Here is a 25,245-nt window from a genome sequence, read left to right on the forward strand (position 1 = left end):
AATGACAATTACGCTGTACTCTTTTCTCTTTTTATGACAATTACGCTGTAAAGTAAGAAAGTTGTGAATGAAAAAAACATTTTTTTTTAGAGAAAGCGAAACGAATATTTTGATTTAAAAGAATAAATCTTTAAAAAAAATAAAAAATAAATACAATGTGTCTTTCCGGATGAATTTTTAAGCCTATAGTATTTTGACAGTGATCTATTTTATATATAAAAAAAATAACTAAAACTAAAAATAACAATTAAAGGACATAGAAATTGAAATAAATCTTGGACTACCCCAAATTTTTTAGGACGTATGTCCACCCTAAATATCAACAGAACATAACCGAAATACCTCAGTTCCGGGATTTTTGTTTATTTATAGCAACTGGATGAAAATTTCCAAAACTAACTGCATTGTATTACTCCTGCACGAAATAAAAAAACGATTCTTCAATCTATCGTAATTCATGTAAGCTATTTCAATCTTGCTTAAACTCAGTAAAAAAGAAAAAAAGACTGTTTGCTAGCTCTCAACTGTATCCAAACTTTCGTAATAAGCTGGACCATTGAAAGTTTCTTGATGGGTTAGAAATTTCAACACTTTTGTAGAATTTTCCTGTAAAGGGGAAACTCTCAAGAATCTATTCACGTAAAGGGGTGTTATTTTATTTTAAAAGGAATCTTGAAATTTAGTCGATTTAAGTTTCGAAATGGTGATTCAAAAGACGTTAGGCATCAGATCAAGCAAAAGAGTAATTTTGTCACCACTCCAATGGCTAAGGTAAAAGTATTTGACATGACTAATGCAATGATTTATTGACATTTTGAATTTAATATTTTGTTAGAAACTATTAGGCCTGATTTTCTTCATAGAAGTTCATCGTCTTTTGCCATTGAAGGATCTAATACTTTTATAACTTAAGGGGTCCATTTAAGTGTATTCATTTTGAATTACCACCATGTTAAATAAAACTCTGAAATATTTTTGAAGATAGAAAAAGTGCTAATTTCCTGGCTGCCTGACGTCCAAGTAGCTTCCTTACAACATTATTGTCATTTCTTTTATTATCCCAGGGATATGAAAACTAACCTAGACCAAGGCCTATAGGTGTGTACCAAGGTACAAACTTATGTAGTGCTGTTTATATCTCCTATTGCTCAAAGCAAAAAAAAAAAATCCTTTCTGTTGAAACTCAGAGATCAACATGTATAGTGCTCACAATGCATAATGCATCACATGAAAATCACACATGCATCACAACATGCATAATGCATCGCATAAACTCATACCATGGGCGTTTTTTCTAGCCAATGGTGATGTTGAATGTTTCTCTAGCAGAAACATGTTTGTTTGTTTTTTTAAGAACCCATGTCTGGCTATATCTTATAACTTGGTGCCGAACTTCTGAAACAAATGCAGCAAAAAGAAAGTCCCCACTTATTTTTCATAACTCTGCCTTTTTTAGGACTCCTTATTTTTTCATTCAAGACAAAAAGAAAAAAAAATTAAAGCATGAAAATGCTGCAATTTCATCATGTAAGAGAAAAAAAGCCACATTCAATGTAGCACATGCTACAGTGCTACACAGGATGAAAAAATGCTACATTTAGCACTTTCTTGCTACAGATGGCAACCTTGGCTTTAATAATCAGGCACGTATGCAGGATTTTTTTTCGGGGGGGGGGGCAAAACCTTCGAAACAGCAGATATAAAGTAGCACTTTTTTATTTAGTATTTATAGTATTGTAGCGGATGGGGGGAAGAAGACTGAAGCCTCAAAAGTACGTTTTTGGCTCAGGTTATGTTCATAGCGATTTAGAACCAGTGATTAATCTATTATATCGCACTGAAAGGGAAATTTTAGGGCTAACTGTACACTATGGGTGCTGTGGGGGGGGGGGTAGTTCTTCTATTGCAAAAACGCAGATTTATATGAAAAATGATAGTTTCCAAAATCGATCCGTTAAAAGCTGTACTTTATCTTGAAAAGGGGGGATAAACGCCCTAATATTAAGGATAAGTCTATTTGCTGTGGAAAGCAAACTCTCATTACAGAAAAAAAATAACAGTACAATTGCTAATTACTTCAAAGAGGGTAAAAAGTTAGACAGAAAATGGGATAATAATTGGGCAGTGACTTGACCGGATAATTGCATGCTGTAAAATCCCCCAAATAAGACTTCACACATGTATCTAGATTCTTAATAAATCTAGTACTTTTGCCAGAAATCCCAAGAAACCATATGGAAATTAAACATTTCACAAAATTTTTTTTTTGGGGGGGGGGGGGGGCGGGCCCGAAGGCCCTCCCCCCTGCGAATATGCCAGATATATATATATATATATATATATATATATATATATATATATATATATATATATATATATATATATATATATATATATATATATATATATATATATATATATATATATATATATATATATATATATATATATATATATATATATATATATATATATATATATATATATATATATATATATATATATATATATATATATATATATATATATATATATATATATATATATATATATATATATATATATATAGCATGTTTAAAGCTACCCGTCAGAAGCTACAAGCCTAAGGAAATTCGCCAGATTTTTAAGAAATGGCAAAACAACCCAAAACACCAAGTACTTTCGATGAAAATTATACCGTCAAATATAGTGCATTTCAGGGCCTTATTGCAGAGGTTTCAGAGGTCTATGAAAATATGGAATTTTATTCAGAGACAGTAATGCAGCGTGTTGGCACATTCGCTGCTAATGAATTATGTAACTCATACAAAATAAACGACTGATATAGAACGTTACTTCAAAGCTTCATTTAACTTAGCTGACTCATTTGGTTTTTGATTCACTTGATTTTTGAGCAGAGCCAGAGAGTCAGTTTGTATTTAAGAGGGGGAGAGCCTAGTGCCTCAAAAGTAAATTTCCACGGCCATATTTTCTTCCATCTCCTCTAGCTTACGTCATCGCATAAAATTGATTTTATTTATTTATATATTAACTTGAAGTCTTTACTAGGATATCCGTTCACATGTTTCTTTTTATCTTATTCTTTTTTTTGTGGGTGGGGAGGGGTCATCGTTAATTTCCTCTGTTTATAAGAAAATTCAATCCCTTTTATGCTATAGTTTTACAGGCATTTAAACATTCTTTTGAATATTTGTTAGAAAGACTTCATAAATTTTGTTCTTAGTCAAAAATAAAAGCCGCAGTTCAAATAGTGCTGTTAATCGAGCGTAACCACGCTTTGGCATAACACACACACATATATATATATATATATATATATATATATATATATATATATATATATATATATATATATATATATATATATATATATATATATATATATATATATATATATATATATATATATATATATGGCACAAGAAACATGATTTGAATCTAATCAACCGGTAAAAAGTATCAGTCCATTCAAGCTACATATTGACAACTGTTAAGCTTGATTCACTCAACACTGGCTAGTGCCAGAAGACTAAAATATTTCTTTGCTCGTGTTAAAGACTAAATAAAGTCTTTGTCGAATAAATATATTGCCGGTACAAAAATATTAAAGATGACAGTCGGTACTACTGTGATAAAATTTCAAAGGCAGCACAGTATAGGTACTATTAGCAACTTTATCGCTATTTCAATGGAGTAGTGCAATCGTTTGTTGGGGTTCAAATTTACAGTGATTGGTATGTGTATCTTCTTGAACCGAAGAAACTACATTAAAAAACTATGATTTCTTTTGTTCTGTTGGAACATAAGAAGAACGAATCAAATCCTTAAGTAGAATGCTTACTATAAAAATCTTTGGTATGCAAAGTGCTTAATAAGGTTTCAATACTAAAAAATGTGAAAAACTGTGAACAATAAAAAAAAGTAATTTTTACGGTAAAAAGAACGGCTCAATCAGTTGTATTTGACAGAGAAAGGCATCTATTCTCTTTTTATTTCAACAATGATCAACCACAATCAATTGCATTTCCTGAGGATAGCCTTTATCTGTCACTGAAGATAAATTGTAACACTTGCGATATTGATTTTAGAAGTAGTTTCCTTCTTTTTTTAAAGATCTTTATTTCGAAGTGGTACATTAAGAGAGCATTGATTGCCAAACTCCTATCTGGTATCATGAAATATATAGTAATGCTTTCTTTAAAGCATTCTTTCTTTAAATTTAAAGCAATGCTTTCTTTAAAGAAAGAAAGTATTCTTTCTTTAAAGCAGCTTTTTGTCGCATAAGTCTATTACCTGTCGAAATATTTGACCCTTTGCGTTTATAAACAGTGGACATGTGGAATCAGGCAACTAGGTGGGGGATCTTTGGGACCTTATCCCAACTTCTATGACTTTTAAGATTACACTGTTATTTCTCTTATTTCCATATCATGTACCTGTTTTTTGTGACTGTTTTTTTCAGATATCAAACCCCCTGCAATGTAGTACTATCCTTATATTTCATAAATGAATCTTTGTTTTTATTAATACACATCTTACTGCCCATGCAATTAATTTCACAGATGTTTCATAGCATGAAGGTGAATATTTCACCCTTTTAGGTTTAACTTTAAATTAAAGTCTTTGTTTTTTTTTATCGGTATTGCAATCCTGTTTAATGTCACGGAGCTTAGAAAAAGCATGAACTGAACAGATTGTATCGTTATCTATATCATTATAAATTTGTTGTAATATCGTTATAATATCTGTATCGTTATAATCTTTATAATATCGTACCGTTATAATCGTTATAATTGTATCGTTATATTGGTTCTTGAAGTTCTGATAGTAAAGAGACGTGCCTTGATGTGCCATTTTTCGAAAGACAATAAATATATTAGCCTAATCTTAGTCTTATCAGGGTCAAGGTTGATTTTCAGGTGAGTTAACTCCTAAAACAACGTTTAGAACTTGTTGAATCAACTCCTAAAACAGGAAGATAAGGTCGAGCTAAAACTCCTAAAACAGGAGTTGAAGTCAACTCCTAAAACAACGTTTAGAACTTGTTGAATTCATTTGAACCATGTTAGAATTCATTTTATTTTACCTTAGATATGGAAAAATTTTAAGCCTGTTGTATTAAAAAAAAATGGACTTGGCAGTGACCTCGGCAACTATAGAACCGTTTTATTATCTGTCAGTATTCGTCAAAATTTTCGAGGAAGCTATGTATGTGAACTTCATGTGGATTCTTAATTTTTAAAATATTTACCACAAGTACTACTTTCTTTTATACTAGGTTATTGTGGAAATTTATCCATAGTTTTTTCAGTTTTGGTCTTATTCCATCAGCTATCTTTGGGACTCCAAAATATTCCGGTTTTTCTTTCTCACGATAATCTTCTTTCAAATTTTCTGCATATGACTGAAAACTTTTCATTGATGTAAGGTCGAGCTAATCCGTGGGATTTCTCAAGACTCTGTTTTTAAATTTACATATATTTTTTCTTTATTATATTGTGTCTAATGAGCACAAGTGGTTCGGTTAGAGGCTAATTTATCAGTCTATTTGCGAAAAAACAATGTATCTTGAAAGTCTGCTTTAAAAGCAATAGACTTACAGGTGTAAAAACTGAAAGTCTTCTTACCCAAGACCACTTAATCGCTTCTTAAAACCGAAGTGTAAATAAAGAGTCCAGACATAGTTTGTTGACCAAACGGTTTGTTGAAGCCCAGATCATATGAGTTACACATTAATCTAATTCTCATATTTCTAACTATCATAGATTTAGGCCAATCAGAGCTGCTTATATAGCGAACGATGATTGGTAAATAATGACTATGCCTAGGCATTGATATCAAACGGTTCGTGGTAACGAACTGCAGTATGGAGCGACCTGGCCCAATAGTAGCCGAAACTCTAAAAAACAGACTTTTAATACCAATAATTGCATAAAAAGAATTATGCTGATTTTAAATATATGAGTGTCATCAAGTTTAGTGTTACCCATCAAAAGTTACTAGCCTGGGAAAATTTGCCTCAATGGAGAAAATAGGGGAAAACACCCCTTGAAAATCATAGAATCCTAACGAGAATTACACCATTGGAAAACCCTATTGTAGAATTTTCAAGCTCCTATCAACAAAATGTGGAATTTTATATTTTTTCAAGAAGACAATTTTTAGAAGAAATATTTTTTTATTGTTTTAAAAAGTAGAGTTGTGAGAAAGAGTCAAACTTTAGCTTAAAGAGCCAGGCGTTGAGGAGGGGACAACCCCTTTCATATACGGAATAATTTCTGTTCGTTTTAAGTTTTAATGTCGCTCCTTACTTGCAGTATTTTTTTTTATATTTAATCTAGATAAGCATGCGTGTTAATTATACTCAGAGTCTCTAATATTCAGGTAGTAAAGACAGGCAATAAATCAAATCTCTTTTTAAGATACATGTATATTTGGAGAAGTTTCTTCAGGACACAACATCCGCTACAATGAGCAATCAACCACAAAAAGACGTTTGGGAAAATGACCTTGAACATCATATCAGACAATGTCCATGTACCTGCAACCATTTGGGATATGGGAATTATTGGGATTATGAAGTATGTATTTAAATTGCCTTATACGACTTAATTTCAGGCAACTAAAACTCCTAATTTAGCTGTTTCCTTTAATTAGCAGCTGAGCCTGTTACAAACAGAAAATTTTCAGGCTTTAAAAAAGAGCTACATACGCTTTGACAGAAATTAGTATTTTTTATAAGAAAAAAGCAATACAAAATGTGAATAAAACTGTTTTTCCCTTAAAAGCCAGTTCTGCATAGACAGTATAAGATTTTTTATATTTGAACTGCTCAAGTTCTGTTTTATTTTTATCGCAAACTTGAAATCATTTGTGATGAAGTTCAGAAATAAAATATTAGATTGTCTTTTAAGAGGCTAATATTACTGAAAGATGTACAGCCAGGTGGCATATTCGAAACCCCTTCAATGACGGAATATCTTAAATTTTGACACAATCTTTAATTTCACCAGATCAGTCTTTGCTTTTTATTTCCTCTTTATAACAGAACAACAGACTACAAAAAATTACATGACCGTACTAAGTACCTGCATGGTTTTGCATATGAAAATGTTATACCAGAATAGTCTGTAGAAAGAAGCAGTGAAAAATTGGTCCAAAGCTCACAGAAAAATTAGAAGCTGAAGAAAATAAAGTAATGATACTGTAAATAAAATTACCATAAATTAAACTTACCAGTAAGATAAGGTCGTGAAATCTTCCTGTTGTGGAAACCTTCTATGTTCAATGGGGAGAGGGAATCCTTGGATCAGTCTTAAGGTGGGAGTGCAACATGACCACTATAGATATTAGTGCTTTCATACTAGTATGTCTACAATCTATGGCTAGAAAAAAGTTTGAATTATCACACAATAAACCGAAGTTTAACGATATGAGAGGAGTAAATCAAAGACACAAAATGTTAATAGTTTCAATTGACCAGACATTTACAATTTTCAAGCCATTTCAAAAAAAATATAAAATAATAATTTTGCGCTTTCAAGGGCATGATTTGTGGTCAAACTTTTTTTTTCTTTTCTTTTTTGCTAAGTGGGGTCTTCTTGGCCGAATATTTAATATATAACAAGCTATTAATGTGATAATATATGTGACGAGATATTTGAAAAACTTTGGGATCTAGATTTTGGAGCTAAAATGCAGCACATGCATACAAATACACAGTCTGATAATGAACGCTTCATTTGCAGCTCCTGTAATTTCTGAGGTGGTCAATGTTTCCCTCAATGGCATCATCAGTTACGACACTGAAAAGTCTCGTTGCCAGAAATTGTAGAACCCATATAATACTTTCAAATGAGGTATTACATCGGTTCATATGACAACACCTTTGATACGATTTTCCGACCCTAGAAAAGAAAAAGTTAAAAAGGGGAAAAGGAAACGTTAGGGCACAACTCCAGGTAAAAATACAACTCCCAATAAATTTCAATTCTCGGTTTAAGAGCCTATACAAATGGACTTTAAATTAAAAAAAAAAACATATATAACGACATAGTTTAATTTAGATCTGACCTTTCATCTGCGGTTTCCATCCTACTTAAAAATTTGCAAGTGCAATTTCTACTATAAGAATCTTATAATATACCTTACGGGAAAAGTTTTTCCTTTGTCAAATAGGTCGTGGTAACGAAATGTAAGTAAGGAGTGACTCGGCCCCATAGTAACAGAAACTCTAAGAAATGGCATTCTGATAACAATAGATACGTTATTAAAGGCTACGAGCCTGAGAAAAGGTCCCGATTTTAAAGAAAAGAAGGAAACACCCAAAAGCCAAACGATCTCAATGAAAAGCACACCTTTTTTCGCAGGAGTAAAGAGCACGGATGTGTGTTAATCTTTTTATCCCAGGAATGATTATTCGAACCCATGGTCCTAGAAGATCGGCAGAGGGCTCATTCGAACGTGAATGAAAAGTTCTAGTGCCCTTTTTAAGTGATCAAAATGATTGGAGGGCTGAAAGCCACCCTAACATACCTCTTTTACCCAAAATGCATTCGATTAAACTTTATGGAGAGCCATTTGATTCAGCATAGTTAAAATGTCCAATAAATGTTACTGTGGGGATGAATTGACCTCCAATTGTCCGTAAGGAATGGACTGTAAGTTATGCAATTTACCCGCTGTTGACGTATAGTATTTGTTCCTTGGATATATACAGATTATTTTTTTTGGGGGGGGGGGGAATTTCCCGCAGGGGAAGATTTCCCATGGAGAAAACTTTCTGTGAAGAAGAAAGTTCCAGCAGGAATTTTCCGGTCTTTCAGCTGCATTCATGACAAAGGATAATATTTGTCAGGAATCCTTTTTCATAAAAGAAATTTAGCAAATGGATTGATCTAGAATCTCATTTGATTTATATATATTTTGATTTCAGGTGTTCCTAAACATATAATACCGATGGCATTAAGATATTGCTTTTACTTTTAGATTTAATTTTTGAAGTTACACTTGACAATAATCCGTGATTATTCTTGGTGAATCGCTTGCTCTGTGCCATTACAGGTTTTATAAATATTCGCATGATTTTCTTATCCTTTTTCTCTCATTTTTGTCGTTATTCCATTTACATCATTTCTAAACTGTTTAGGTTTAGAAATGAATCCTCCACCACCCCTTTTTTTATATCAAAATTGTCCGATCAAAACTATGAGAAAGCCATTTAGCCAAAAAAAACTTAATATACAAATTTCGTTTTAATTATTCGTGTGCGGTAAGCCCAAATCAAAACATGTATCAATTAAAAAACGTTCAAAAATCAAATAAAAAAATAATTTTCAAATGAAAATAAGGAGTGACATTAAAACTTAAAACGAACAGAAATTATTCGCTATATGAAAGGGGTTGTCCCCTCCTCAACACCTCGCTCTTTACGCTAAAGTTTGTATTATTTTAAAAGTAGAGTTGTGAGAAAGAGTAAAACTTTAGCGTGAAGATCGGGGTGTTGAGGAGGGGACAGCCCCTTTCATACACGGAATAGTTTCTGTTCATTTTAAGTTTTAATGTCGGTTCTTTCTTGCAGCTAAAAAATTGTTTTCTTATTTAATCAAACAGTTCGGGGTAACGAACTGTAGTAAGGAGCGACCCGGCTCAATAGTAACCAAAACTCTAAAAAATTGAACTTTGATATCAATAGCTACATCAAAAGAATCGCATTTTAATGCTGATTTTAAATATATAAGTTTCATCAAGTTTAGTCTTACCCATCAAAAGTTACGAGCCTGAGAAAATTTGCCTTATTTAGGAAAATAGGAAAAAACACCCCCTAAAAGTCGTAGGATCCTAACGAAAATGACACCATCAAATTCAGCGTATTAGAGAACCCTACTGTAGAAGTTTCAAGCTCCTATCTACAAAAATGTGGAATTTTGAATTTTTTGCCACAAGACAAATCACGGGTGCGTGTTTATTTCTTCGTTTTTTTGTTCTGTTTTTTTTTCCCCAGGGGTCATCGTATCGACCAAGTGGTCCTAGAATGTCGCAAGAGGGCTCATTCTAACGGAAATGAAAAGTTCTAGTGCCCTTTTTAAGTGACCAAAAAAATTGGAGGGCATCTAGGCCCCCTCCCACGCTCATTTTTTTCCCAAAGTCAATAGATCAAAATTTTGAGATATCCATTTTGTTCAGCATAGTCTAAAATCATAATAACTATGTCTTTGGGGATGACTTACTCCCCCACAATCCCTGGGGGAGGGGCTGCAAGTTACAAACTTTGACCAGTGTTTACATATAGTAATGGTTATTGGGAAGTGTACAGATGTTTTCAGGGGGATTTTATTTTGTTTGGGGGTGGGGCTGAGGAGAGGGGGCTATGTTGGAGGATCTTTCCTTGGAGGAATCTGTCATGGGGGAAGAAAAATTCAACGACAAGGGCGCAGGATTCTCTAGCATTACTATAAGAAAACAATGAAAAATAAACATGAAAACGTTTTTTCAAATGAAAGGAAGAAGTAGCATTGAAACTTAAAACGAACAGAGATTATTACGCATATGAGGGGTTCTATAAATACTTTAAATAGCATATACTATGCTATAAATAGCATATAAATACTATAAATAGCATAAAGAGCGAAGTATTTAGGAGGAGATAAATACCTTGCTCTTTATGCTAAAGTATTTCTAGTAATTTCGACTATTTATTCTACGGCCTTTCTGATTCAGGGGTCATTCTTAACGAATTGGGACAAAACTTACGATTTAGTGTAAAGAGCGAGGTATTAACGAGGGTACAAACCTCCTCGTATACATAATAAAAATATAAGGTTATGAAAGTTTGTTACGTAAGTTAATTCTTAAGTTACGTATATTTTTTACTAATAAAAACGTTCGTTAAAAATTAAAAGTTCTAGTTGCCTTTTTAAGTAACCGAAAAATTGGAGTGCAACTAGGCCTCCTTCTCCACCCCTTATTTCTCAAAATCGTCTGATCAAAACTAAGAGAAAGCCATTTAGCCAAAAAAAAGAATTAATATACAAATTTCATTTTAATAATTTATGTGCGGAGAGCCAAAACCAAACATGCATTAATTCAAAAACGTTCAGAAATTAAATAAAAAAAACTAATTTTTTTAGCTGAAAGTAAGGAGCGACATTAAAACTTAAAACGAACAGAAATTACTCCGTATATGAAATGAGTTGTCCCCTCCGCAATCCCTCGCTCTTTACGCTAAAGTTTGACTCTTTGCCACAATTCTACTTTTTAAAACAATTAAAAGCTTTAGCGTAAAGAGCGAGGGATTGCGGAGGGGACAACTCATTTCATATACGGAGTAATTTCTGTTCGTTTTAAGTTTTAATGTCGCTCCTTACTTTCAGCTAAAAAAATTAGTTTTTTTTATTTAATGAAAATAAAGAACGATTGTAGCATCAAGAAAATTATAAAGAAACTCGATCAAACATAAGAAAGATCTACAAAAATAACAGAATAACACTTCTTCATTTTTTTCGAAATGTAAGTTTCAGCCAACAACAAGCAAGAGCCAACAGGATAGAAAAAGAAATCCATCCATAAAGCTAAAAATACTCATGTTAGTTAAAGGCGCTAAGTTTAGTCCTCTACATAAATAATAAATAATACTAACCCACCATAACGCAAAATTCATCCAGCATAAGTCTGTAAGCCTCTGACATTATTTTCATAATGATATTTCATGAAATGTGTTAGTTATAGTCAATGCTCGGATGTATGGTTTTTTTTGCAGTCCCATAGATCTATGATGATCCTTTCTTCAACTACGACCTTATGCTATTGTCTACTTTTGCATAACTGCCAAGTGTTTAATTTACCTAGAGATGAACTTTTTCTTCTTCAGAAATGTCCCTTAGAAACAGCATTGCATGGCTGACTTTTAACTTTATCTAAATTATTCATTAGAATAAGAGTGTACTGCTTAAAAGCTGAAAAATATATCAAACAGTTGTAAAGTTTTTCCAGACTTTTTAATAAAAGTTAGAATTGGGGAGACTGAAAGACTTCTCTTTTATGAACCTAATTATATTTCATTGCGAAAAATATTAATTTTGTTCTATTTTGAGAAACTTAACTTATTCGTAAAAATATGCAACAAGTAGCTGGTGCTCAGTTCTGATATCTTATGCGCGCTATTACATCACTAATAGCACTCAGAGCTTTTCTTCCCTGAAATTCTTTTTTTTTAAATGAGATTATGTAATTCTCAGTTCTCAGATTAAAACTAACATATCCTAAAACTAAAAATTTTATTTTCTAGACATATTTTAGAACTAAATATTTTTTTTATGAAACTGAGTATCTCCTACTATTTTTGAACAGCGAAATAAATGCTTTATAAGCACTTTTTAAATTGATACAACCACTTTCTTCCGGAGCTTATTTGTACTTGAAGTTTGCTTGACACAAAAGCGCCAAAGAATATTGTTTCGTAGAGAATCACTTCCATAGTTTTGTTGACATGGAAACACGATACCTTTTTTTCTCCGTTTTTTTTTTTTTTTTTTTTATATATATATATGGAGATCATGAAAATTAAAAAATGGGATGAAGCTTGTAAAATTCGTAGAGATTTCGTAATTTTTTTTCTTACAGAACTAAACAAATATTAAATGAAGCTGTCCTAGCTCTGTAGGTAAAATCCTTACCAATTATGTAATATAAACTTTCCTAGAGCATGGAATAAGCTATGAAGAGAGTCAGGAGTTAGCTGAATTTCGCGCTAAGTCAGAACTTGGCATGCTTTAATATCGAGAAAATTCTTATACATATTTTGTGATTTTGAAGCTTTAAGTTAAATTATCTACACTAAGGCAACTAATGACTTTATTTTGACTGAATCAGGACTATATCTGTTTTAGCATCGTGTAATGGCTCACTCAAATTGTATCCCAATTTGGCCTGCAGCAATGTTACGAAAAACGAGAAATTATTTTCTTTCTTTGCCTATTTAGAACTTGACTTATTGTTGAAATAAATCAGTCCATAGTAAAACTGTGAAAATCAGTTGGTTGGACTTAAGGCACAGCCTCGTTTTGAACGCAGGTTTTCAAACTTTTCAGAAGAGTTTCTTCGAATGAATGTATGCATCAAACCAATATGAAGTAATACCATGACATTTTTTAGCTTAAATTTGGCATGTTTTTGCCAAAAATTGGTCTAAGTCAGGAATTAGATTGCTATTGTGCTGAAACGCACTCCTTTTTACGCTGAATCTCAACATTGCTCGGTTTCACACAGTTTCAGTATTCATATTTTTTACACTCTATCAAAGCGTAACAACGCTGTGAAATCTTTAATCTTGGTCTTATCTTGCTTTTGGATAAAGTCAGACCTTAGCCTGTTTTTACAATGAGTCAGTCAATAGAAGTTCTGCAAAAACTCTTAGCTTGGATTTTGTTCCTCTACCCTCTTCTCCGCGAGCCAGAATACGACTGCGCTTCCACTGAAAAAATGTGCTTCAATATTTATTTTAACTTTTGTTCAATAGCCTAATGGTATATCTTAAAGTTTCCTATGAAAATATCTTGAAGCGAATACTTGGATAACATTCAGCTGCAATAAAAATGAAATAAAACCGGCTATTTTCTTTGAGACTTCAGTATCAAATGATTTTCGATTTGCTTCCAATTTTTTGATTCCTTTGGATATTACTTAGACTGTTCTTTTTATCAATTAAATAAAAAAAAACAAGTTTTTTTTAAACTGAAACTAAGGAGCTATATTAAAACTTAAAACGAACAGAAATTACTCCGTCTATGAAGGGGTTGTTCATTCCTCAACGCCCCGCCCTTTATGCTAAAGTTTGACTCTTTCTCTCAATTCTACTTTTTAAAAGAGTAAAAAACTTTAGCGTAAAGAGCGGGGCGTTGAGGAGTGAACAACCCCTTTCATATACGGAGTAATTTCTGTTCGTTTTAAGTTTTAATATCGCTTCTTACTTTCAGTTAAAAAAACTGTTTTTTTATTTAATTTTTGAACGTTTTTGAATTAATGCATGTGTTGATTTCGGCTCTCCTCGCATGAAAATTTAAAACGAAGTTTGCATATTAATTTATTTTTATGGCTAAATGGCTTTCTCATAGTTTTGATCTGACGATTGTGCGAAAAAAAGGAGCGGGGGAGTAGGCCTAGTTACCCTCCTATTTTTTGGTTATTTAAAAAGGCAACTAGAACTTTTAATTTTTAATAACGTTTTTATTAGTAAAAATATACGTAACTTAGGAATTAATTTACGTAACGAACTTCTAAATTCGTATATTTTTATTACGTATGTGAGGGGGGTCATGCCCTCGTCAATACCTCGCTCTTTACACTAAAGCTCAAAATTTGTCCCAATTTCTTAAGAATGACCACTGAATCACAAAGGCCGTAGAATAAATAGTTGAAATTAATAACATTACTTTAGCGTAAAGAGCAAGGTATTAGGAGGAGGTGAAACCCTAATATTTGCAATAATTTCTGTTCGTTTTAAGTTTTAGTACTGCTCCTTACTTTCAATTGAAAAAACTTTTTTATATTTATTTTTTCAATGTTCTTTAAAAAAATACTAAAAAATCCTGCGTCCCCTTCATGGATATTTTCTTCCCGCATGAAACATTCCTCCATGGAGAGATCCCCCCGAATAACCCCTTCCGTCAACCTCCCCCCCAACCAAAAAATCCCCCTGAAAGCGTCTGTACACTTCCCAATAACCATTACAGTGTGTAAATACTGGTCAAAGATTGTAACTTGTAGCCCCTCCCACGGGAACTGTGGGGGAGTAAGTTGTCCCCAATGACGTAGTTATTAGGTTTTTTGATCTGCTGACTTTTGGGAAAAAATGAGTGTGGGGGGGCCTAGGTGCCCTCCAATTTTTTTGGTCACTTAAAAAGGGCACTAGAACTTTTAGTTTCCGTTAGAATGAGCCCTCACACAACATTCTAGGACCACTGGGTCGATACAACAACCCCTGGGAAAAACACAAACAAAAAAACAAACAAGTAAACACGCATCCGTGATCCGTCTTGTGGCAAAAAGTGCAAAATTCCACAATTTTGTAGATAGGAGCTTCAAAATTCTACTGTAGGGTTCTCTGATACGCTGAATCTGATGGTGTGATTTTCGTAAAGATTCTATGACTTTTAACGGGTGTTTTTTCCTATTTTCTAAAATATGACTAATTTTCTCAGGCTCGTAACTTTTGCTATGTAAGTATAAAATTAAGGGAACTTATATATTCAAAATCAGCATGAAAATGCAATCCTTTTGATGTAACTATTGTTATAAAAATTTTATTTCTAGAGTTTCGGTTACTATTGAGCCGGGTCGCTCCTTACTACAGTTCGTTACCACGAACTGTTTGATTTAGGCGTTTTTAAGTTCATTGTGTGTGTCTGGAAACTCAAACGGTGGTTCAAACCTGCTTAGATCTCCTCCTTGCAAAACGAGACTAGAAAAAAAACAAAAGGATTTCGTAGTTTAAAACTAAATTGTTACACAGTGGTTGGTGCCTTTACTCGAATTACGTCTTAATTCTTACTTTGTTGCTTAAGGGGAATAAGCAGTATTTTTTTTTCTGGAGAGTGCTATTATTTTAGATTCAATACAATATAAAAAAAAAAAAAATGCAGGCACCTATTAAGCCTGTGTTGCCTATGGTTTTCTTACATAGTTTTAGTTCCTTGGTAAATGGACTACATTTATCATGTCACCTTTTGTGGCACAGTTTATCGACCTTAGACTGTTTTGATGAAAATATCTGATGCAATATTTCGCCTCAAGGGCTCCACAGGAAGAGGCGAAGTGGGTTTCCTTTTTATCAGTTTTTGCCCTTAAACTTACACTGGAGGTTTTAAGTTGCAAAAAAGAACCAGTTCCCTAAGTTTTTTGTGACCATCTATCCTATAGGATGAGGAAGGAAAAAAGAGTTTTTTTCTATTCTATATTGGAGACACATCATATCTATGTTAATGCTATTGCATTGATTATGATGAATCTAGACAGGGACAAATAAAGGAAGAATATAGATATGACATTTTGAATTGACATTGTTTATTTTGACTTTCATTTCATCTTTTATTCATTTTAAAATGTATTTTCGCTCCAACTCATGCGTTTACAGGTGAAGTTTAGTATTTTGTGTTTTGTTTGCACAAATAATTTAGCTGAGGCTATCTCAAAGTGGCTAGAAGAGTTCATAAACTCTGTTAAATCCTTACGATAAATAAAACATCCGACTGACAAGAAAATTCACACGAATTGCGAATGTTCAATTTTTTCGATAAATTTTAAATTAATTTCCAGGCTATGGTTTAGTTTGGCCGTGGTTCTTTTTTGTCATTTCTTAGTTATCTACAATCCAAGAATGCCGTTTTGTGCATCTATTAGTCAAAATTTCTGCATACTGAGGTATGCAAGGTTAGCGGTTTATTTTGCTAATCATTTTTTTGGAAGAAAAAGTATTTATTGAACACCCCACTACTTGTTACACGGTCAGTGCTTCTTCATAGTTGTTACATAGCTGTTGGAAGCACACTGCGATCCTTTATCGTTTTTTGTGTTTAAACTCAACTTACCTACGATAAACTGCGTTTCTTTGTATCCTTGCCAGTTTTCCGAGCTGTTAAAGGATCATATTTTAAGCTTTGTTTTGAGATAGCATTTTTAGGATATCGCAAGACATTTAAACTCCTTGTGGCGTCTTTGTTTAAAATTAAATAAAAAAACAAGTTTTTTTAACGGAAAGTAAGGAGCGGCATTAAAACTTAAAACGAACAGAAATTACTTTGTATATGAAAGGGGCTGCTTCCTCATCAACCCCCCGCTCTTTACGCTAAAGTTTGACTCTTTCTCTTAACTCTACTTTTTAAAATAGTAAAAAACTTTAGCGTAAAGAGCGGGGCGTTGATGCGGAAGCAGCCCCTTTCATATTCGAAGTAGTTTCTGTTCGTTTTAAGTTTTAGTGCCGCTCCTTACTTTCCGTTAAAAAAAAACTCGTTTTTTCTTATTTAATTTTTTTTGGTTACTTAAAAAGGCAACTAGAACTTTTAATTTTTTACGAATGTTTTTATTAGTAAAAGATATACGTAACTTAAAAATTAGCTTACGTAACGAACTTCTATATTATCATGTTTTTATTACGTATATGATGGGGTTCAACCCCTCGTCAGTACCTCGCTCTTTACACTAAAGCTTAAATTGTGTCCCAATTTCTTAAGAATGACCCCTGAATCACAAAAGCCGTAGAATAAATAGTTGAAATTACTAAAATACTTTAGAGTAAAGAGCGAGGTATTAGGAGGAGGTGAGCCCATCATATGGGTAATAATTTATGTTCGTTTTAAGTTTTAATGCTTCTCCTTACTTTCAGTTGAAAAAACGTTTTCATATTTATTTTTTCATCTTTTTTTTAAATAGTGCTAGAAAATCCTGCGCTCCCTTCATGAAAATTTTCCTCCCCCATGACAAATTCCTCCAAGGAAAGTTCCCCCTACATAACTCCCTTTTTCAACACTCCCCCCTCCCCAACCTAAAAATCCAACTGAAAACGTCTGTACACTTCCAAATAACCATTACTATATGTAAGCACTGGTCAAAGTTTGTAACTTGTAGCCTCTCCCACGGGGACTGTGGGGGAGTAAGTCGTCCGCAAAGACATAGTTATAAGGCTTTTCGACTACGGTGAATAAAATGGCTATCTCAGAATTTTGATTCGGTGACTCTGGGAAAATAATTGGCGTGGGAGGGTGCCTAGGTGCCCTCCGATTTTTTTGGTCACTTAAAAAGGGCACTATAACTTTTCATTTCCGTTAGAATGAGCCCTCTTGCAAGATTTTAGGACCACTGGGTTGATAGGATCACCCCTTGGGAAAACAAAGAAACGAAAAAACAAAAAAACAAAAAAAAGCAAATAAACACGCATCCGTGACCTGTATTCTGGCAAAAAATGCGAAACTCCACTTTTTATAGATATGAGCTTGAAACTTCTATAACAAGGTTCTCTGATACGCTGAATCTGATGGTGTGATTTTAGTTAAGATTGTGTGACCTTTAGGGGGTGTTTCCCCCTATTTTCGAAATGAGGCAAATTTTCTCAGGCTCGTAACTTTTGATGGGTAAAACTAATCTTGATGAAGCTTATATATTTAAAATCAGCATTAAAATGTGATTATTTTGATGTAACTATTGGTATCAAAATTTCATTTTTTAGAGTTTCGGTTACTATTGAGCCGGGTCGCTCATTACTACATTTCGTTACCATGAACTGTTTGATTAATTACAGATGTCAGAGAACACAGACTTGACTTACTTGACTAAACGCTCTTGTTCAGCAGGGTCACCAACGTAGAGGGAACTAGCTGACAGCGCTGTTAGTATCTCCAGTTAGTCCTGTCCTAATGATGGGGACTCATTTGGGTTGATATTGCGGCTGAGGAGTCGTTGACTTATTGTATCAGCCCATATGCTGCGCGGCCTTCCTCTAGGACGTCGCTAGCCAAAGAACACGGAACAACACATAAATGCATCGGAACAAGTATTTCTCCTTGTTTCAAGCTTAAATATGATTTGACTTTATTTTTTACCATCTTTGATAAATGTAGCTTTTTAGAATACTTTCTAGTTTCTTTCAAAAAGATTCTTTTTGGGAAAAGTACTTTAATCTAATAGACTAGAAGGATACAAGTATAAATGAATATATGTTTGTTTGCAAACCCTAATTTTGAAAACACCTTAAGGGGGTTGAATTTAGTCCACCAATCTCCTTTGCACAATAAGCGAGTCACGCTATTTTCTACCACGGGTAGAAAAAAAAAACCCACAGAAAATGAATTGACGAGAATCAAATCTGGACCACATGTCTCATTAAATTTTGACTTATTAGGTAAATAAATATTAATTTCTCTCTATTAACTATTTTCCGGAATACAATTTCCACTGAATCCCATTCCAGATAAGTTTTTCTTAATATTCAAGAAGAAAGTACTTGATCCTGGTGAATAGTAATTTCAGAGAGCTCCAGCACTTAGTATTTCACTGCAATTCTAAAGCTTTTATATATAGCTGAACTACTCTCTTTGAAGTGATAAAGAAAGCTACTCGGGAAAACAATTCTTTACCATAAATAACCAAATGTTTACCATCTAAAATATTTTCCATTTATGGAGTAGAGAATTTTTAGATATAATAAGTTGATTCACAGTTATGAGTTGTTGTTTTTTTTACTCATATTTATGATGTTATGAATCTTACTATAGTAGAAAAGACGAAAAACACTTAGTTTCATTATGTTTTATTTAATTCAGAACTTTAAATCAGTATTCATAATGCATACTCTTTTCGGTTTGAATTTTTCTTCCGCAATTGGAACTATCTTTTCTTTTATTATATCTTTCTTCGGGAAACCATTTATTTTTCCTTTTCGTACTTCACAAATTCCTTTCTTTCAACTTAGGTTGATGTAGTTTTCTTGACAAGAACGAGTGTCTCTGGAGACTCACTGCTTCATCGCCACTAATCTAGAAAGAAGTAGTGTCTTTCAAATAAATGGCTTCTTCGAACAGAAATAATATTTCACCAGCTTAAAAATTTGATGTATTTTTTAATTTTGACTTTACGTACCTTTACAGTTTTGTTGAGAAATTCCAGTCATTAGGAGCCAGTCACCGATAGGAGTATATGCAAATATTTTTGAAACTGACGAAAAAATTTCTTCATTACCAATCAAAAACAAATACAATTTAAATTCTCGGGAAATCTGAGAAGTAACCTTTTCATGTTTTTTTTTGTGTTAGAATTCAGTTCACGGACCTGAACTTCGTATCATTCTGAAGGAAAAAACAATATAATAAAATAAATTATTTTATATTACGCTGGAAAATTATTTTAAATGGACTTTAGCGGTCACTTCCTGACAATTAAATAAAAAAAAACAAGTTTTTTTTTAACTGAAAGTAAGATGCAACATTAAAACTTTAAACGAACAAAAATTATTACATATATGAGGGGGTTCGTCCCATCGTCAATACCTTGCTCCTTACGCTAAAGTTTGATATTTGTTCAAATTCTTTGAGAATGACCCCTGAATCCCAAAGGCCGTTTAATTTGAATAAATAGTTCTTTTGAAATTACTGAAAAACTTTAGTGTGAAGAGCAAGGTATTGAAGAGGGGGAGAACCCCATGATATACATAATAATTTTTTACTTTCAGTTGAAAATACTTGCATTTTTATTTTATTTCTGATTATTTTGAAATAATGCTGGGAAATCCGAAACCCCCTTCAAGGAAATTGGATGTTGGGGTTATAAATGATGGCTTTGATTTAAGAAAACTGAAGGTCATAATATGAGATTTATGGGAGTTTACTTTCATTTTTGACTGGGCTGCTTCACTTGCAACGTCTTCGAGAATTTCCATTGCGCTGTTCTTAATGTTCTTTCGCACTTTTCGAGCAATGACATGTCATATACAAATTTCCATCGATCGGCTGATTCATTAGATAGATTGTTGATCATTACCAAAAATAGTGAAGGACCTAAAATCTTACCATGGGGAACTCCGCAAGAAATAGTGAGTGAATCAGAATAAACATTTTTATACTGAACAACTTGACTCATTTTTGGCAGAAAAGATGCAAAAATATTGACTAGAAAATGGGGGACATTAAATTCATTCAGAGATTTTTCAACTAAAACATTAAGACTAACTAGATCAAAAGCCTTTTAAAGGCCAATTAAAAGGAGATTGAGCCAGGAGATTGGGCCAATTAAAAGGAGATTGAGATTGAGCCAGGCTCGTCAAGTAATTTATATACAGTATAGAGGAGACTGACCAGGTAATGTGTCGTTGATAAGCCTTTTCTGTTTCCGAATTGTTGTCCATCAATAAGTACAAGGATCGTCTTTTTAAGCCAATCTGCTGCGAAACTCTATACAGTTTAGAGAATATTGGTGTTAAGGTATTTGGTCGGATTCCATAAAAATCCAATCTAACACCTTTCCTCTGTATGGGTGCAATGTGTCCTTTTTTCCAGCACTTAGGAAATAAACCCTTTCCAGTTATTGTATTAACAATAATTGATAAAGTTTTTGATAACTTATCAGGAAATGCTTTTACTAAATCAATTGGAATATCAAGGGGTCATATTGAAGTTCTCTTTAGTTTACGTATTTTCGCCTCAACATCAACAGGTTGTGCTACAGGGATATCCTGGTCTGGTGCTGGGGGAGGCGGGGAATACTACATGAGAGAGCAGGAAGGGTTTGTATAATAGCATGGTGTTTATTTAATGAATTAGCTGTAGTTTCAGGAGGAACATCTGGATTAAAGTCAACATTATTGACTGTCTTACCACTGATTTTCTTGACTGTATTATACCACTGCTTCTGCCGTGCCTTAAAGAGTTCACTTACTTTATTACGGTAATACTGGGCTGAAGCTTTCTGAATCTGCTTTTTTTCATAGATTTCCTTAGTAGGTTAGCTTCTTCAGTTTTATACACCTTCCGTATATATATATATATATATATATATATATATATATATATATATATATATATATATATATATATATATATATATATATATATATATAAATATATATATATATATATATATATATATATATATATATATATATATATATATATATATATATATATATATATATATATATATATATATATATATATATATATATATATATATATATATATATATATATATACGGCTTATCATTCAAACATTTTTTTCTTTTGACCTCTGGAAAATGAATTAAATAATTATTGATAAGTTTTTCTTGGAAAAGTTCGGCTTTCTTATTCTATTTGTTGGCAGCAAATACATCTTCCCATTGATCTTCTGAAAGCCATGTACCAAAATTGAGTAGCCCACTATCAGTAATTGGTCGATGCTTAAATACATCAAATTTATACTTGCGGATATGATCTTGTTTTGACTTTAGCGAAGCGTAAGATGGTAACTGCCACCAAGTGGGAAGAGGGAACTGGGTCTTTGATGAAATTCGTGCATGTTTTTAAAAATAATTCCAAGGGAAGTACCACCTTTGGTGGTTGGGATATTAACAATATGTTTTAAATAAGCTTCCCGACAAAGACGAGTTGTATTTAGTTCATTTCCTTCACCGGTAAGTAGGATCCCAGCATTTGGATGTTTAGATTGGAGCTAATCAAGCGATGCCTGGAGTTTTTTCCAAAAAATCTTTACGCTGCTCCGATTTTTAGCCGGGTAATAAAAATTAATAAAATAATAAATAATAAAATTTTTTTTTTTATAAATAATAAATATATATAAAATATAATATAATAAAATATAATATATAATATATTTTATATAATATATAAATAATATATTTTATATAAATAATGTATTTATATTTTATACAAATATAATATATAATTTATTTTTATATTTTATATAAATAATATATTTATATAATTTATAAAATAAATATATAATAAACAATTAATAATAGAATTAAAAATAATAAAAACAACCAACAATGATATTAGTGAATGGGTGTGGTAGAACTTTCGGTTTAATTTTAATCGAAATTATTTCATCCTAGTCATTTATTCCTGGAGCATTTACTTCCCTTGGCGACAAATTATTACGACAATAAATTAATACCCCTCCATCCTTTTTACCAAGGTAATGATCATTTGAGTGGAATTAAAAAACTCATTAAAATAAGCCATCTTCAGAGTATCTAGGTTTTGGGACTGAACCTCGGTTATACAAATTAAATCTGATGCTAGCTTATTCGCTGTAATTTCAAGCTGAATATGTTTTTACAAAACTAACTAAGGCTTTCTGCATTTAACAACCTAGGGAAATGATAAGGTAGTTTATTAATCTTATGTTTATTATTAAGAGTACTAGAAACACCCGATTTATCTGTCAAACGATTTGAAAAATGCGCAAAACAAAATTCAGAAAAAAATTGTAGCCAAAAGTGTGCCAAAAGGCTATTGTGTGAAAATCTGGAGATAGTCAATTGATATAGAATTACTGAAAAAGCTATACGGGTATTGAGCCTTGAGTTTTAGAGGCAGTAATGCCGTACGGTGGCACATTCTAATGGTGCTGGTAGTCCTACAAAATAAATTGTTAACATAGACATTTATTTTAGACAAAAAGTCTGTCCCCCAGCAAAGCGGTGTTTCCAGCCGACTTGTGGTGTGCAAGACAACAATTCTAGCCAAAGGAAGACCAAAAGGCTATTTTTTGAAAATTCTGGGATAGTTAATTGATATGGAAATATCAAAAACCTAAACGCATATTGAACCTCGAGTTTCAGAAGTAGTAGTGCATTCGTTTCTAAATGTTTAGGTAGTCCTCCAAAATAAACGCTTAACATATACATTTATTTTAGCCAAAAAAAACTATCCCTCAGAATACCGGCGTTTTCAAGCATTTTGTAGTACAAAACAACTATTTTAGCCAAAAGAATACCAAAAAGCTACTGATTGAAAATTCTGAGATATTCAATTGATTTAGAACTATCAAAAACCAAAACACGCATTGAGCCAAAAATCCTGTCAGACAGCAAAGCGGCGTTTTCACCCGATTTGTGGTACAAAACTACAATTCTAGCCAAAATAATGTCAAAAAGCTATCGTGTGAAATTTCTGATATAGTCAATTGATTTAGGTTATCAAAAAACTCTACGCATATTGAACCACGAGTTTCAGAGTCAGTCCCTTAAAATAAGGGTTAAAATAGATATTTATTTTTGCTGGAAAAGACTATCCCATAGCAAATCGGGGTTTTCAGCCGTTTTGTGGTGCAAAACAACAATTCTAGCCAGACAAGTCTAAAAGAAACTATTGCATGAAAATTCTGAAAAAAAACTATACACAACTTGAGCCTCGAGTTTCAGAGACAGTAATGCCGTACGGTAACACATTTGTTTCTAATGCAGGTGCTGCTAATCCTACAAAGTAATTGTTAACATAGACATTTATTTTAGCCAAAAAGTATGTCCCTCAGCAATGCATCGTTTTCAGTCAATTTGTGGTGCAAAACGATAATTCTAGCCAAAGGAGAGCCAAAAAGCAATTGCGTGAAAATTTTGAAATAGTCAATTAATTTAAAATTATCAAAAAGCTATGCGAATATTGAGCCTCGAGATTCAGAGGTAAATATGCCGTACGAAGGCCAATATCAATGAGCCGCTCGATCGGGAAGGGGGGGCGGGTATTTTTAATATTTGTTTGGATAGCGTTGTTAAATAAAGCTGGACTAATAGCCAAACCTTGTTTGACCCCTCTCTTTTCTAGAATACGATAGGTGAGATGGGTACCAAGACACACCTTAACATGAGAATTTTGATACTAGTGCCATAAACAAGAAGAAATGAAATGGTTGGCACCATTACGAAGGAGAGAAAGAATACCCTGAGAATGAAGGACAGAGTCAAAGGCCTTCGAAATATCGAAGGCACAGACAAACAGACTTTTCTAAGCCAAATGGTGTCAAACAATAATATTAAAGAAAATATAATGTACATTTTGAGCTCCAATGCCACTTCTGAACCGAAACTGATTTTCACCAAAATTGCAACGCCCATTAATAAGCGGGAAAAGGGCTTTTCAAGAAGTTTGCTAATAATCGTTCGTTATACGAGCTACAAAATGAAGGGTCTTTATTGTTTTTTTTTTCGAATGCAGGTTACAACACCTTCACAAAAAGCCTTGAGAACATATTAATGAAACACAATTGGCTGGAACGACAGGGGAAAGTGGTCAAAAACGTAAACCGTGCTATGCTTTAGATTCTCAGTCTGTAGCCCATCCAGATTGGGAGCTTTTCACGTTTGAATCAATTGAATTTGTGAGGCTATGGATGAAGGTGGAATGTTTACAAAGTTCTTACTATGGTCAATATTTGATGGGTAATTGTACAGAACATCTCGAAAAGGAGATTCAAGAGGTGGTAGGTCATCTGGAAAAATTGCCGAAAAATGAGCATGGAAATCAGAATTATTAATCTGTTCAGAATCAAAGGAGTAGGAACGAGTAAGTTTAGAAACTTATTTCCAAACAAGTTGAGGATTATTTCGGAAAGAATAATTCGCATGCTTAGCTCATGCGAATGCTACGCTCAGTTCAAAGGCTTTCTCTAATTTTAATCACAAAATCTTTTCGCACCGCTCAAACTGACGTATTAACAGCGTTAGCAGGATTTTTACCAATAGATTTGAGAACTAAAGAATTAATA

At 32.9% G+C, this 25,245-nt stretch overlaps 1 protein-coding gene across 1 annotated transcript in view; it reads left to right on the forward strand.

The window, feature by feature from the left end:
* LOC136035433 (dipeptidase 1-like) overlaps positions 1–25,245 on the forward strand; it is a 224,095-nt gene that overhangs the window by 32,009 nt on the left and 166,841 nt on the right. The window contains exon 2 of the mRNA XM_065717242.1: positions 6,423–6,581. Coding sequence (XP_065573314.1) covers positions 6,471–6,581 — 111 coding nt within the window. The 5' untranslated portion in view covers positions 6,423–6,470. The remainder of the gene's footprint in view (positions 1–6,422; positions 6,582–25,245) is intronic.

The sequence above is a fragment of the Artemia franciscana genome, chromosome 14 (assembly GCF_032884065.1).
Source record: "Artemia franciscana chromosome 14, ASM3288406v1, whole genome shotgun sequence".
NCBI classification, from domain to species: Eukaryota; Metazoa; Arthropoda; class Branchiopoda; order Anostraca; family Artemiidae; genus Artemia; species Artemia franciscana.